We start from the raw sequence: 16,139 nt of genomic DNA, 5'->3' as shown, positions 1-16,139 counted from the left end.
CAGGATTCAGCGAACGATACAGCTGCTCTCTATACAGAATACAGAGCAGCTGTATCTCAAATAGTAAACATTTCTAATAAAAACTAATTATAAAGTTGCACCAATCACACTGATTAACCTTTTTAGTTGAAAAAAATTCAAAGGTTTACATAGCCTTTAAGAGGAAAGCCCTAAATGTTTTATAAAAGCACCTTATTTAAAATCTGTATGTTTTTAGACATTTTGCATTACCAAACTTGATTCCTATTTCTGTTGATCTTCGCAAACCCTTACTCAGAATGAGCTGTCATAATCTTTGATAAAAAGAACAGTCCATTAAAAAACCTCCCGCATCACTCACACCCCTGTCATCGTAATATATATTATGTCTGCGCTGACATAGATGGGGGCTGGATGACCGGCTCATTCATCGTTTTTCTTCCTCCATATTGTACTTACATCTGGCTGGCCCACAGTGCTTCTTACCTTTTGAGTCATTCACCCCATCTCCTCTTAGGCCTATGCTTCTATAGGAGAACACCTCTATAATATAGCATCCTATGGAGCATGCCACTATTTGCAACAGCCGTATGAAATCGGAGGTATATGGAGGTTCACATCTGCGTTATGGCTTTCTGTTGCTCTGCTCCATCATAGGAGCAGAATAACGAAAAACTGCAGCCACTGGATCTGTCACATGATGGACACCAACGGCGCCTGACGGAAACCATTGATTCACCCTGTGGGAGATATACCGGTGTCTACCCTGCTTGTCTTCACCATTTCTCTGATACGCTACATGCTTTGTGCTTTTATATTGTGACCAGGTAATCTTGGGAAAGTACAACTGGATGTCTTATGAAGAGGCCTATTTGGCAGCCGCTCACTTCGGAGGTGGACTTTCAGCACTTGGCCAAAAACCAAGGTCTAATATCGCCATATTTTGCGAGACACGAGCGGAGTGGATCATCTCAGCGCAGGCATGCTTCATGTACAATTTCCCACGTGAGTAATACTCTGCACTCTTGGGGGAATTGGCTGCTTGTCTGGGAATGTAATCCTTGTCCTGTAACATGAACAAACTGCACTATTTTATTTGTAATTCTCCTCGGCCTTTGATACATCTGCTTTATATTATAATCTTTATTTGACTACATGTAACACTACAGATTGAACAGTGGTCCCCATAGAGCAGCAGTAGGGGGCTTGTGTTTCATAAATGTCGCAAGTGAGGATTCACAAGCCAATGGCGTAAACTTTAGTGAATGACCACGCCCCTTATTCGCCGGCCCAACCCACTTTTTAAAAGGTGTAAAATGTCAAAAATGTGCAAAGTATTGCATAAATATGGCGTGCTGCATAATTTGCAGCTTTTTTAGGCCTGGATACTGGCGTACAGCCTATAATGAATTCCACCCAAAAAGAGTGTCTCTAGTATTGTAATTCAATGCTCAGCAATTTAAAGACCATACGGAATAGATTTATCAAAACTGGTGCAAAAGTGAAGCAGTTACCCATAGCAACCAATCCGCTTCCACCACTTATTTTTAAGGGTCCCTTTTTATTATTTTTTTTAAATGAAAGCTACAACATGATTGGGCAACTGCTCCATGTAAATTTCATGTTTAATGCAATGGATGCGAGGGAATCGGACACAAGTATATTCACGAATGGGGCCGATGTGACAAGATTTAGCAGAGAATAGTGTTCTGGCTACTTGGTGATTTACCTCCAGCATATCATACTCTCCGCTCAGTTGGACAGACTTCTTAGGTCGGGTTCCCCCGTAGCGTAAACACTGCCAAATTTCCACAACTAAATCCTGTGTGGAAGTTCCGCACCATTTACAGCATCATCAAAGTGAGGGAGGTTTAGTAAATCTCAGGAAAGAAACGCAGAAATGTTGCGTGGAAAGTGTTCTGCGGTGCGACTTACAATTTGGCAGCAGGTCAATTTATGCCGCGGGTTCTGTGAGGAGGGGAGAAGAAATTCCGCACTGAAATGTGCAAGTTGAGTTTTTGAACAGCGTTTACGCATCACAAACACAGTAAAAAAACGCTGGAAATCCACAGGTGCACATAGTTTTCTATAATCAACGCTTGACACTAAATCCACAGATAAAACCGCTACGGAAAAACTGCAGTGTTTCTGCTGCAATATGCGCTACAAAAACGCCCTATTTGGTGAAGATTTCTGGGACTTATTTACCAGTGGTTTTTGGAGATTCTGCTGCAGCATATCCTGCTTGTGGGAACATACCCTTAGGGTATGTGCACACACACTAATTACGTCCGTAATTGACGGACGTATTTCGGCCGCAAGTACCGGACCGAACACAGTGCAGGGAGCCGGGCTCCTAGCATCATACTTATGTACGATGCTAGGAGTCCCTGCCTCTCTGCAGGACAACTGTCCCGTACTGTAATCATGTTTTCAGTACAGGACAGTTGTCCTGCAGCGAGGCAGGGACTCCTAGCATCGTACATAAGTATGATGCTAGGAGCCCGGCTCCCTGCACTGTGTTCGGTCCGGTACTTGCGGCCGAAATACGTCCGTCAATTACGGACATAATTAGTGTGTGTGCACATACCCTTATTGTTGTTCTTGTGCTTTGAAGCAGGTCTACAATGGCCACATGGGGCAGATGTACGAATCCCATCTTAAAGGGGTATTCCCAACTTAGACGTTTATGACATATTCACAGGATATGCCAGAAATGTCTAATAGATGCAAGTCCCTATATCGAAAACCAGGGTCACCCGACTACCTTTTGACTGGTGCGGCGGAGCTCGGACTATTACAGTTATAGTATGTGTATCAGAGCTGTGTCTTCTAATGATCCCAGCCCCTGTGTGTCCATCACATGACCATGGACAGAATTATATCCACTGGAAGTAAACCATGAATGTTCCTGCCTAATAACAGCAAGCAGAGATCTTGAAAACCATGAGGAAGTAATACAGGAACTAATTTAAAAAAGAATGTTATGACTTTTAATTATACAAAAAGATAACATTAATTTGCTGAAACCGGAGAACCCCTTTAAATGAGCTCTAAGTTTATATTATATAGTACAACGTTTTATTGCGCCCCATTCACGTAGTGCAATTTGAGTATATGGTCCTCAGACCATAAAACGTTTTAGCTTTCCTGAGTATCCTGCTGAAGACTTGAAAACAAAGAGACTGTGTGCTTCGAAGGGTCAGACCTCACCTAAAACTCTCCATGGTAAACTTTACCTATACGCAGACTTGCATTACTATGCCTGGTCTTCTCCACTTTACACAATATTTCTGGCGGTAGCAGACAACATGCAGCAAGGGAACGCTGCCCTGTGAGAGGCCATTGACCTCTGACCTGATGCCTCATGAACGCAGAATGTGGCACCTACACAGTGTTCTTTAGTGCAGCCAGTTGCGCTATTTTTCCATCAAGAGAGCAGACCCCTATGTATGTGACCTCCCGAAGGACCGCTTTCCTAGACCTCATGTTGTCTACATCTGCCGCAAAAAACCAGAGCAGACGCGTCCGTAGCTACTGACTGTTACTTGCCTACTGACGTAAGGAGCCTACGTCAGTCATTTAGACAGAAGCGGACACGATTATGGAATCTGTTACTGACATTTGGGAAACGTTGCAGATCCCTGGAAGTTGTTCTATTCTGTACTGGAGCTTGAAGTCTCCAGGTTTCCAAGCCGGTACCTTCTATAGACTGGTGGCAAAGTGCTTGGAACTGACCCCAGATGTCAGGTGGTTTCTGTCATTTTTCACATGGTACATAACACAGCACTTTGTTTTGCGCTGCGGTTCTCGTTGTTGATGTTAAGACAATACAGAGATAAGAATTCATTTTTCCACGCCGCATTACCTAGTTAGTGAGGCAAGACCGGCTGTGTCATGCTGTCATTTACAGTAAGCTTCGGAAAAGTTTTGGCCTGTTCTTGCACTTTCCGATCTGTTTTATGATTTTCCACAAATCGACTTCATAGAATTATTATTTTTTTTTTTTTAAACCATTTTTATAGCCCGTAATCTCTGTTGGGTAAGATCTTTTTCCCCAAATCCATGCAATTCAGTACTTTCCCTCGATGTGGATGTCATGTACACTAAACAGACATGTGGTTGATGATGATCGGGTGTCACGTTCAGTGGATGTCATGAGTTTCCTTATCATATAGTCACTCATCATACAGTTTCCAACCTTCTGCTTTCAGCGTCTTAATAATTACTATATAACTTAAGTCATGCTAAAGATACCCGGAATATCCCTTCCCCCTCTCGCCTGTGACATGACGGATTTTCGTATAACATAAATAACCTTAGTCCCCTTGTCACCCCAGCTCAAGCTTTCCCACCATGTTGGACAGTATTACAAGGGCTTGCAGCAGGATGTGAGGGGGAGCGCGCAGTGTTCGGGGCAGAAGGTCTTTGAGCCTGCACTGAATTCTTGAAACGTGCTCTCTCTCACTCCCGACCTCTTCCCTTAACACGGCAACTGTCTGCACATAAAACATGGTTTAAAGCTGCGATTCTATAATAACGTGTCTGAGGTGCGCACGTGTATTCTGGAGTTCCTTTTATCAGCTAAAGTATAAAGAAATAAATGTTATATCAAAGCAATAGTGCACTTTTACCTTTCACAGTATAGAGGTAAATAAAACGTTCATTATGTTAATATTTCGTGTTGTCTTCCCCGTTCACATACATATTTGCTTTTAATACTCATTCAAAAATAGTCTGCTTTTCGTTTGGATCAGACAGCGGTTTAGCGCCATTCACCTCCTGACGTGTTATCTGTGTAACAATTATCTGATTCCAGCAAAAATCAGAATTTACCTTTTTATATGAGCTGCCAATAATACATCATGTAATAGTCTACACAGTTGCTCAACCTTTTATGTTTTCCTTTAACTAAGGGGCTGTTCACATCTGCGTCGTAGACTACGTTAGCGGCTTCCTTTAGAGATGCCGTTGTTGCACAACAAAATTGCGCAGCGTGCTGCGCTTTTATGTCCGGTAAAAAGGTGTGAACCATGAGAGACCGACGGAACCCATTATAGTCAATGGGTTCCGTCAGACGCAGTTGGTTTCCGAAATTCTACGGATTCAGAGCTTCCGGTATTCTACTCTATGACGGAGCAGAACAATGGAACCTGGAACGTAGAAGTTAACGAGCGAATATCCTATGAAATATCTATTTGTATTTCATATGAAATCCATTTGTTGCTTTCTGGATCAAATAAAACAACATACAAAGTTGACCTCAGGCTCACGACCATAAGGGCTCAAGCACACGACCGTAGTGGCTAGGGCGGCCGCGGAGTGTCGCCTGCGGGCCATGTGTATTCTTTTCTATGAGCCTAAACCGCAAAATATGGCTGTAATAAGACATGTCCTAGCTTTTTGCAGTCCATGCTCCCGGGCAATGCACGGACTGTGGAAACCATGTGCATGGGCCCATAGAAATGAATGGGACCGCAACTCGCCCGCAGAGTTGCGGGTGAATTTCGGCCGCAAAAACACGTTCGTGTGCATGGGGCCTATGGGTTTTTACTGTCCGCAAATACGAATCTGTAGTCATCTTCAAGTCATCCGAATATCTAGCCCGCTGTCCGCAACTACGGTCCATAGTGCATCCGTATTTACAGATCCGCAAAAAAAAAAAGAAAGAAAGAGGTGTGTCCGTGCCGCGAACAAGAATAGGACATGTTCTATATTTTGCAGATCATTTCTGCGGCACGGACACACATCCGTAAATATACAGAAAGGTGTCCAAGGCTAATAGAAATGAATGGGCCGGCAATTTCATCTGTAATTATGAATCCGTCGTTATGGATAAAAACTATGGTCGTGTGCATGGGGCATACAAGTAAAAGCTTATTTTGGCTTTTCGCAGGGCAATTTCTACTACGTGATTGCATTATACAAATTGCCCATTATTGATCTCCGTTTATTTTCAGTGTATGGCGGTCATATGATTGCATGAGAGATTATTTTTAGGGTGGATCCCCCCCGATCAATAGGGGCTGAGATGGGCCCCTCCACTACTGGCAATTTAGCTTATGATCCGTTATTGGTCAGAGTATTACTTTAATTGTAAGCACTTTTTTGCGCTTGTTTACTTTGTTTTGTTTCTGAATCTTAGCCGATTATGAGAAAATTGAGGCTGTTTGCTAATCACACACATTCTTTAGAAAAGAACATTGTGTTAATTGTTTATATCTGCCATATACATCCCTGTCCGAACAGTCCAGCAGCAACGTGTAGAGTCGCACATGTGCCATTGTGGCATTATCACTTTTTTATCTTCTATCCTGGTGCATCTGAACAAGCAGCCGGACAAAGGGAGCCTGTTCTGTTCATGAGTAATCCTGACTTTTTGTGTTGAGCATTGGAGTAAAGTGCTGTTATCTGTGTATCACGCAGTCTCCATGAACTCCAGTAGGACGGTCATCGTTGAGTACATGAAAGCTGCCTGCACTTGGGCTGAGAAGTGAGGGCTCTACAGAGTGCAGCTCTGGCTTCTTCCAGCTGCTTCCTCTTCTTTCCTCCTGACGTCAGTGTGGGGTTTTGGGTTTTGGCAAGTTACAGAATTCTCATATGACTTCACCTCATCGGGCCAGGACAGACTTCTCTAGTCAGTCAGAAGTAGGTCTCCTGGCCAATTTTAGGTTTGCAGCTTTAGTTCTTTAAGTATTTATCTAATGATATGTCTTCCAGCCATTTCTCCAGTCCTGAAATCGTCAGGCTGCCGCAGAAGTCCTATTTTCATTGACTTTGTTAAAGAGATCTTTTCACCTGCCCATACATGTGCAGCTGAGTTCACCATGTAATAGGCAGGGCTGCACAAACCTTGTCTCACTTTAAAAAAAATAATCCTATCCTCCTCCGTTATTTAGATATCGGTGCGTTATATTTGGTGCCTGATATGTAAGTAACTCCCTGAACGGTCAATGGGGCGTTTCTTTATTTCTAAATGGCATGGGGGCGTGTTACTTATCGATCTGACACTGTCCAATCAGCTACAGACAGTGTCAGGGCGGCTTGTGCTGTTTGATCTCTCTCGCGAGATCACACAGTCTTGTCGTTCTGCAGAGAGCGTGTGCACGCTTTCTGCAGAACGACAAGACTGTGTGATCTCGCGAGAGAGATCAAACGGCACAAGCCGCCCTGACACTGTCTGTAGCTGATTGACATCTTAATTGGTGATTTATTATTTTTTGTTTGGGGGGGGGCGTGAAATTCTATTTAAAGTGGCTGTAAATAAAGATTCCTATTATAAAGGGGTCGTTAACATGGATGGTCTCAAATGCAACACCTGTCCACAGGTTGTGTGCAATATTGCAGCCCAGCCCCATTCACTCCAATGGCGCTGTTTCTGGAAGAAAGCAACCATGTTTTTCTGATCCTTTTAATTTTCTCTGTCTGAAATGCCCAGGTATGGCTTTGTTCTTATCTGCGTCGGGACTCCGTTCGTGGGTTCCATCGGAGCTTTCTGTCAGGGGAACCCATGACTGGAATTCAAACGGAAACCCTAGGTTTCCATTTGCATCACCATTGATTTCGGGGGTGACTGATCCGGTGCAGATGCTTTCCATTTGTCCCGGTTGTGCAAGGGATCCGTTGTTTTGACGGAATGAATAGCGCAGTCGACTACAGTATTGATTCGGTCAAAACGATGGGATCCTTAACCCCTTCCCTCTTTAGCCACTGTTGACCTTCCTGACAGAGCCTCATTTTTCAAATCTGACATGTTTCACTTTATGTGGTAATAACGTCGGAATGCTTTCACCTATTCAAGCGATTCTGAGATTGTTTTCTCGTGACACATTGCACTTTAAGTTACTGGCAAAATTTGCTCGATTATGTTCAGTATTTAATTGTGAAAAACACCAAAATTTAGCGAAAAATTGCAAAATTTTGCATTTTTCTCAATTTAAATGTATCTGCTTGTAAGACAGGCAGTTATAACACACAACATTGTTGCTAATTAACATCCCCCATGTGTCTATTTTAGATTGGCATCGTTTTTTGAACATCCTTTTATTTTTCTATGACATCACAAGGTTTAGAACTTTAGCCACAATTTCAAGAAAATGTCAAAAGGCTATTTTTACAGGGGCCAGTTCAGTTGTGAAGTGGCTTTGAGGGCCTTATATATTAGAAACCCCCAAAAAGTCACCCCATTTTAAAAACTTCACCCCTCAAAGTTTTCAAAACAGCATTTAGAAAATGTCTTAACCCTTTACACATTTCACAGGAATTAAAGCAATGTAGAGGTGAAATTTACAAATTTCATATTTTTTTGCAGAAATGTTTAATACAATTTTTTTTATAACACTGAAGGTTTTACCAGAGAAATGCAACTCAATATTTGTTGCTCATTTTCTGCAGTTTTAGGAAATATCTCACATGTGGACGTAGCGTGCTACTGGACTGAAGCACCGGCTTCAACATCAAAGGAGTACCTAGTGGATTTTGGGGCCTTATTTTTGTTAGAATATATTTTAGGCACCATGTCAGGTTTGAAGGACTCTTACGGTGCCAAAACAGTGAAAATCCCCCAAAAGTGACCCCATCTGGGAAACTACACACCTCAAGGAAATTATCTAGGGGTATAGTGAGCATGGTTTTTTATCGAAATTATTGGAAGTAGGCCGTGAAAATGAAAATCTACAATCCTTTCCACAAGGACTAAAGGAGAAAAAGCACCACAAAATTTGTAAAGCAATTTCTCCCGAGTAAAACAATACCCCACATGTGGTAATAACCGGCTGTTTGAACACACGGCGGGGCTTAGAAGGGAAAGAGCACTATTTGGCTTTTGGAGATCACATTTAGCAGGAATGGTTTGCAAAGCCCCTGAGGGGACAAAACAATGAAAACGCCAAAAAAGTGACTCCATTTAGGAAACTACACCTCTTGAGGAATTCATCTAGGGGTGTAGTGAGCGTTTTGACCCCACAGATGTTTCATAGTATTTATTGGAATTGGGCAGTGAAAATAAAAACGATCCTTTTTCTTCAATAAGACGTAGCTTTAGCGCAAATTTTTTCATTTTCTCAGCAAATAAAGGAAAAAAAAGAACTCAACATTTGTAAAGCAATTTCTCCCGAGTACGGCAATACCCCATATGTGGTCATAAACTGCTGTTTGGGCAAACGGCAGGGCTCAGAAGGGAAGGACCGCCATTTGGAGTGCAGATGTTGCTGGATTGGTTTCTGGGCGCCTGTGGGCCCAAAACAGTGGAAAACCCCCAGAAGTGACCCAATTTTGGAAACTACACCCCTCAATGCATTTACCTAGGGGTGTAGTAAGCATTTTAACCCTGCAGGTGTTTTGTAGAAATTAGTGTGCACTCGATGTTGCAGAGTGAAAATGGGATTTTTTCCCATATATATGCCAATATGTGCTGCCCAGCTTGTGCCACCATAACAAGACAACTCTCTAATTATTATGCTGGGTTTCCTGGTTTTAGAAACACCCTACATGGGGCACTAATCTTTTGCCTGGACATTCGACCAGGCTCAGGAGTCAAATTGAGGCCTAATTTGGCGATTTACAAAGTATTGGTTCACAACTGCAGAGGCTCACATGTGAAATAATAAAAAGAAACCCGTGAGAAGTGACCCCATTATGGAAACTGCACCCCTCAAGGCATTTATTAAGGGGTGTAGTGAGCATTGTCACCCCACAGGTCTTTTCCATAAATGATTGCACTGCAGATAGTGCAAATTAAAAATTAATATTTTTCCCTAGATATGCCATTCAGTGGCAAATATGTCATGCCCAGCTTATGCCACTGGAGACACATACCCCAAAAATTGTTAAAAGGGTTCTCCCGGGTATGACGATGCCATATATGTGGAAGGAAACTGCTGTTTGGGCACATTGTAGGGTTCAGAGCGGAGTGAGCACCATTTGCCTTTTGGAGAGCGGATTTTGCTTGGTAGTAGATTTGTTTGAGTATTGCTGGTGTTTCCATTTATAATGTGGGGGTACATGTAAGCGGGGCGGAGTATATAAGGGGCATAGTCAGGTGGTATAATAATGGGGTAAAAAAAATAATAAAATAATCCATAGATGTGTGGATGCTGTGAAGCAATCCTTTCTGCAAAGGCCGGTGTCACACTGATATATGGCGTCCTTTCTTATCCCCCTTTTGGTCCACACTTCGCACCTTTGCAGTTTGGGGAATTTTGCTGGGAAAGTGTTGTCCTGGTATAATACGGGCACCCTCGCTTCCAGCAGATATGTTTTGGGTTCTCCCCTTCCTGGTTCCCTAATTTTAGGTCCTTGATAAATCGCCTCTTGAAACACAAGAAATGTTCCCCTCGGACCTGCACAACTGCATATTTTTTTATTTCCTGACTTATTGGAGCCATAACTAATTTTATTTTTCATAGACGTAGTGGTATGAGGACTGGTTTGTTGTGGGACGAGCTGTAGTTAGTATTGGTACCATTTTGGGGCACATGCAACTTTTTGATCACCTTTTATCCTATTTTTTGGGATGCCAGGTAATCAAAAAATAGCAATTCTGGCATAGTTTTATTTAGTTTTTTTTTATACAGCGTTCACCATGCGTTATAAATTACATGTTAACTTTATTCTGCGGGTCAGTCCGATACCGGCGATACCTAATTTATAGCACTTTTTTATGTTTTACAACTTTTTGCACAATAAAATTACTTTTGTAAAAGGAATGTATTTTTTTCTGTCGTTGTGAGAACCATAACTTTTTAATTTTTTTGTCGACGGAGCTGTTTGAGGGCTTGTTTTTTGCGGGACGAGCTATAGTTTTTATAGGTACCATTTTTTAGATACGTGCGACTTTTTGTTCACTTTTTCTTCCAATATTTGTAGGGAAAAGTGACCAAAAAACAGAAACTCTAGTAAAGTTTTTTTTACACTGTTCACCGCGTGCAACAAATAATATAATATTTTAATACCTCAGGTCGTTACGGTCGCGGCGATACCAAATACGTATGGTTTATTATTATTTTTCAATAAATAAAGGACTTGATAAGAGTAAAAGGGGGATTGTGTTTTATTTTATTACTTGAAACTTTTATTGTTTTCAAACTTTTATTTTTTGCACTTTTTTTTACACTTTTTTATACTTTTTTTTTTTTTACACTTTTTCTCAAGTCCCACTAGGGGACTTGAAGGTCCAACGGTCAGTTTTTTTTAAAATTCTAATACATTGCACTACCTACGTAGTGCAATGTATTAGATCTGTCAGTCATTCACTGACAGCAAGCCGATTAGGCTTCACCACCCGACGGGGCCTAATTCGGCTTCCGTAATGGCAGAGCAGGAGACCATTGTGTCTCCTGTTGCCATAGCAGCAGTCGCCAGTCCTGATTGCCTGTCAGGGCTGGCGATCTGCTAGTAACCGCTACGATGCAGCAATCGCTTTCGATTGCTGCATCGAAGGGTTTAATGGCAGGGATCGGAGCTAGCTCCGGTTCCTGCCGTTACAGGTGGATGTCAGCTTTACAGCACAGCTGACTTCCACCGCTGATGACGCCGGATCAGCTCCTGAGCCGGCGCCATCTTTCCGGCGGCTACGGTGCTAGGCTTCGGTGCTAGGCAGACCGGGTGTCCAGTATTAGGGCATGCCCACACGTGGCGTATTTCCTCCGCAACTGTCCGCATCAATGCCGCACAGAATCCGCGTTGCAGATTCTGCGGCGGATCTGCCCAAAATGTGCAGTAAATTGATGCGGACTAGCTGCTGCGGACTGCGGTAAAAGTGCTTCCCTTCTCTCTATCAGTGCAGGATAGAGAGAAGGACCAGCACTTTCCCTAGTGAAAGTAAACGACTTTCATACTTACCGGCCGTTGTCTTAGTGACGCGTCCCTCTTTCGGCATCCAGCCCGACCTCCCTGGATGACGCGGCAGTCCATGTGACCGCTGCAGCCTGTGATTGGCTGCAGCCGTCACTAAGACTGAAACGTCATCCTGGGAAGCCGGACTGGAGACAGAAGCAGGGAGTTCTCGGTAAGTATGAACTTCTATTTTTTTACAGGTTGCTGTATATTGGGATCGGTAGTCACTGTCCAGGGTGCTGAGACAGTTACTGCTGATCGCTTAACTCTTTCAGCACCCTGGACAGTGACTATTTACTGACGTCTCCTAGCAACGCTCCCGTAACTCCGGGAGCCCCATTGACTTCCTCAGTCTGGCTGTAGACCTAGAAATACATAGGTCCAGCCAGAATGAAGAAATGTCATGTCAAAAAAGCAAGACGCATCCGCAGCACACATAACATGTGCATGACAGCTGCGGACTTCATTGCGGAATTTAGAATCTCCATTGAAGTCAATGGAGAAATTCCGCAACCAGTCCGCCACTGGTCCGCAACAGACAGAGCATGCTGCGGACACCAAATTCCGCTCCGCAGCCTATGCTCCGCAGCGGAATTTTACGCCTCGTCTAAACGAACACTTCTAAATAGAAGTGGAAGTCAATGGAGAAACGGCTCCGCTGCGGATTAACGCTGCGGAGTGTCCGCAGCGGAATTCAAGTGAAATTCCGCCACGTGTGAACCCAGCCTTAGGCCTCCGGTTGCCATTGCAGCCACCAGAACCCCGGCAATTTCATTGCTGGGGTTCCGATGAGCTGCTAACACCTTAAGTGCAGCACTCGCGTTTGAGCGCTGCACTTAAGGGGTTAATGGCGGGGATCGAAGCTAATTTCGGTCCCCGCCATTACAGCCGGATGTCAGCTGTCAGATACAGCTGAGATCCGGCGATTATGACACCGACTCAGCTTCTGAGCCGGTGCCAAACATTTGTCGTAAGTATACGACATTTTGCGAGAAGCACTGGCTTTCCATGACGTTTACTTACGACAAATGTCGGGAAGGGGGTTAAACAATGATGTCAAACGGAAACCATTTGCACCGGATCCTCCACCATTGAAATCAATGGTGATGCAAACGAAAACCTATGGGTTTCCGTTTGTTTTAGTTTGGGTTCCCCTGACGGAAAGCTCAGACGGATCCCACGAACAGAGCCCTGACACAGATGTGAACGAAGCCTATGCTTTCTTTAGTTAAATGGAGTCTGTGGTTTTCTTGCAAGCTGTCTAGTCTTTACTACTGGAGAACTAGAAGTACCAGCATGTGGCTTCAGTTGACTGCTTCTTTATGGGAAAAACCTTTACAAGTGTTTGATGACAGTCCGGAGTGTAAAGGGTGCATGACATGCACAGCGCACATTCGCTTAACCATAGATGTAGGCTTTCTCTGCCATTCATTGTTTATGTGACTGGGGTCACTGGAGAGAGTTAAGTAAGACAGCTTGTGGGAACCATCTCAGCCACGTTCTAGTTTTTTGCTTTGTCCCACTATTCAGAAGGAAGAGGCAGGAAAACTCCATACATGTAGGCTCGCCTTCGGTTCTCATCTCATTATACTTGTAATTGGCATGAAAATAAAGAGAAGTGAAGTGTATGTATGGGCTATAGGAGTCATTTATGTTTTTAGATGGTACTTATGGGCTTGCAGCTTTAAACAAGGAGCATGCGTGAAATGTTATGTGAAATATATTCCACTCTACTGGACTCGGACTCTACTATTTTGTCTTGTATTTATAAGCACAATACTCCACATCCTCCACTTTCATCAGATTATTGTAAAAGCAATTCATAACCTTGAAAACTTCTATCTTCTTAGGCTCTTCAAATATTGATGGGTTTTCCTGGTTTGGTGATGTCATTAATTTCGGGAATTTTTGGGCCTTTTTTAAATCCCAGCTTAGTGTAGGAAATTTTCTCTACCGCTCCATATAACTGATGGCTAACTCTTTTATCTAGAACTTATGGAAGTATTTCTATGTGCAACATCATGAAACCATTTATGATGAATTTGATATCGGGCGAAAAAAAAATAATTGGTGGTATTTTCAAAGGGTGGGCAAACGACCTCTGTGAATTTCAATGAAAAACGACTCTATTAGTTGTGGCCTCCAGTCAATGTGGTGGTTTAGGTTTCTTGTTTTTATCCGCACGGTTGGCATACTGTATAGCAAGAGTCCAATAAAATATCACTGGAAACATCAACCTTATGTATTTTGAGTCTGTAAAATGTTTTCCTTTTAATCTTTTTCTTCTGATTAAATAATGGCACATCTCATAACGTTGGAAAGCTTTTATTAATAAGTGCTCATGAAATATTGAAGGAAAAAAAAATAAAAGGGCATAAGGTCATCCAATAATTTATTTTCCCATGGCTCATCATTAGTTGCTTGGAGACTTGAAAGTCATAACCAACTCAATCACTCGTCTAATAATATTAATCATTTAGCTTTAGATGTGGGTTTACAGTACATTTCCCCTTTGCCTGAAACTTATGCCAGCTTTATCTCAATGAACCATATGGTTTAAAACATGGTGGCTATGGCGAAAAGTAGTAAGAGCGAGCACGGCTGAGATGAGACGGAACTTTTCACCTTATTCAGAACTGCTCCTCTATACACCCAAGAGGTTATAAGGCCATTCAGACACACCAATTCAGTTCTTAACACCAGTCGGGCCCAAGCTGTTGTCTATGGAGTTAATTGAATGGTTTTTGTAAGTTTCAAGTTTTCCCCTTTAAAGGGATTCTCCCATAATCATTATTTATCGCCTATCCACAAGATAGGCGCTAAATATCTGATCAGTGGGTGTCTAACCGTTAGGACCCCTACTAATCATGAGAACAGACTTACCTTGCAGTTTATAGGAGCCCCATAGGAATGGAACGGTAGTGCGCATGCACGACCACCGCTCCTTTCATTTCTATGGGGCTGCTGAAGATAGCACATGGAGCAGTGGCGGAGCATGCGTACTGCCGCTCCATTCCTATGTGACTCCCAGAAACGGCAAGTTAAGTCCATTCTCATGATTGGTAGGGGTCTCAGCGGTCGGACCCCCACCGATCATATATTTATCACCTATCCTGTGGATAGGTGATAAGCAATGATTGATTATGGGAAAGCCCCTTTAAGGTTTCAGAGCACTGGTAAACACCAAGATGCATGTGATCATCCATAGGACTTGTCACACATGCAGACGTCAAGGCAGGTGTCCCATCCAGAGCTTGTACATTTGTTTTTCCATTAAATACCTGTTGCTGGGGGGAGATGGGGGCTTAGGCTGAGTTCACACGACCTATTTTCAGACGTATTGGAGGTGTTTTACGCCTCGAATTACGTCTGAAAAAACGCCTCCAATACGTCTGCAAACATCTGCCCATTACTTTCAATGGGTCTTACGATGTACTGTGCCGACGACCTGTCATTTTACGCGTCGCTGTCAAAAGACGGCTCGGAAAATTACAGCCTCGTCAAAAGAAGTGCAGGACACTTCTTGGGACGTTTTTGGAGCCGTTTTCTCATAGACTCCAATGAAAACCGCTCCAAAAACGGCCGTGAAAAACGCGAGTTGCTCAAAAAACTTCTGAAAATCAGAGGCTATTTTCCCTTGAAAGCAGCTCCGTATTTTGAGACGTTTTTGACTCTACGTGTGAACATACCCTTACTCTATCACTTCCAGCAGTGTAACACCAGGAAAGGGACTGTGTGTACTTCTGCTTTTTCATTCTCTCCCACACCAATCTATAGCTCCCAGGCAGAAGTGCAGCTGCTGTCCCCTTGTGTCTTCCTCTCTGTGGGGGAGAGAGAACATATTCAGAACAGCTCTGCGTTCAATTGGAGAAAGGGCGCTGAGAAGGCCTTCCATTTTTCCTCCATGCTTGGAAATTCAAGCAGCTGGTCCACATTAGCTTAAATATGTTCCAGCACAGTGCTTAGACCATGGCCTGACGCTCCATTCCCAAGGATTTACAAGAAAAGGTTAAAATAGAAGACTTATCTATGGACTTGAAGGGTTCGAAAATCTGTTAACCACAAGAATCATGCGGCTTTCTAGTCAACCGATGATCAGCTTGTATTTTACCTTTTGGTATTACGCTTCTTAGACCTAAAGAAAAGCTCGACATATGACAACTCAATAAACCAACACTTTTATAATACACAAAATTTGCCCAAACCACTGCATTCAGTTAACACTACCATGAACCGTAAGGCGTAAAAATTAATCCCATAAATCAGCAAAATTACCTTATAAGCCATCCCTGACATTGGACTGGTGGGCTTTAGTGCTCCTGGCG

The 16,139-nt window shown here is 43.0% G+C and overlaps 1 protein-coding gene across 1 annotated transcript in view; it reads left to right on the top strand.

Moving 5' to 3' along the window:
* The window catches only part of ACSL3 (acyl-CoA synthetase long chain family member 3), a 101,853-nt gene that overhangs the window by 51,255 nt on the left and 34,459 nt on the right, over positions 1-16,139 (top strand). The window contains exon 3 of the mRNA XM_075861420.1: positions 807-984. Within this exon, the coding sequence (XP_075717535.1) occupies positions 807-984 (178 nt within the window). The remainder of the gene's footprint in view (positions 1-806; positions 985-16,139) is intronic.

Source organism: Rhinoderma darwinii, chromosome 4 (genome assembly GCF_050947455.1).
Source record: "Rhinoderma darwinii isolate aRhiDar2 chromosome 4, aRhiDar2.hap1, whole genome shotgun sequence".
NCBI classification, from domain to species: Eukaryota; Metazoa; Chordata; class Amphibia; order Anura; family Rhinodermatidae; genus Rhinoderma; species Rhinoderma darwinii.
Note: the sequence above shows the minus strand (reverse complement) of the source record. Positions and strands in the feature narration are given on the sequence as shown.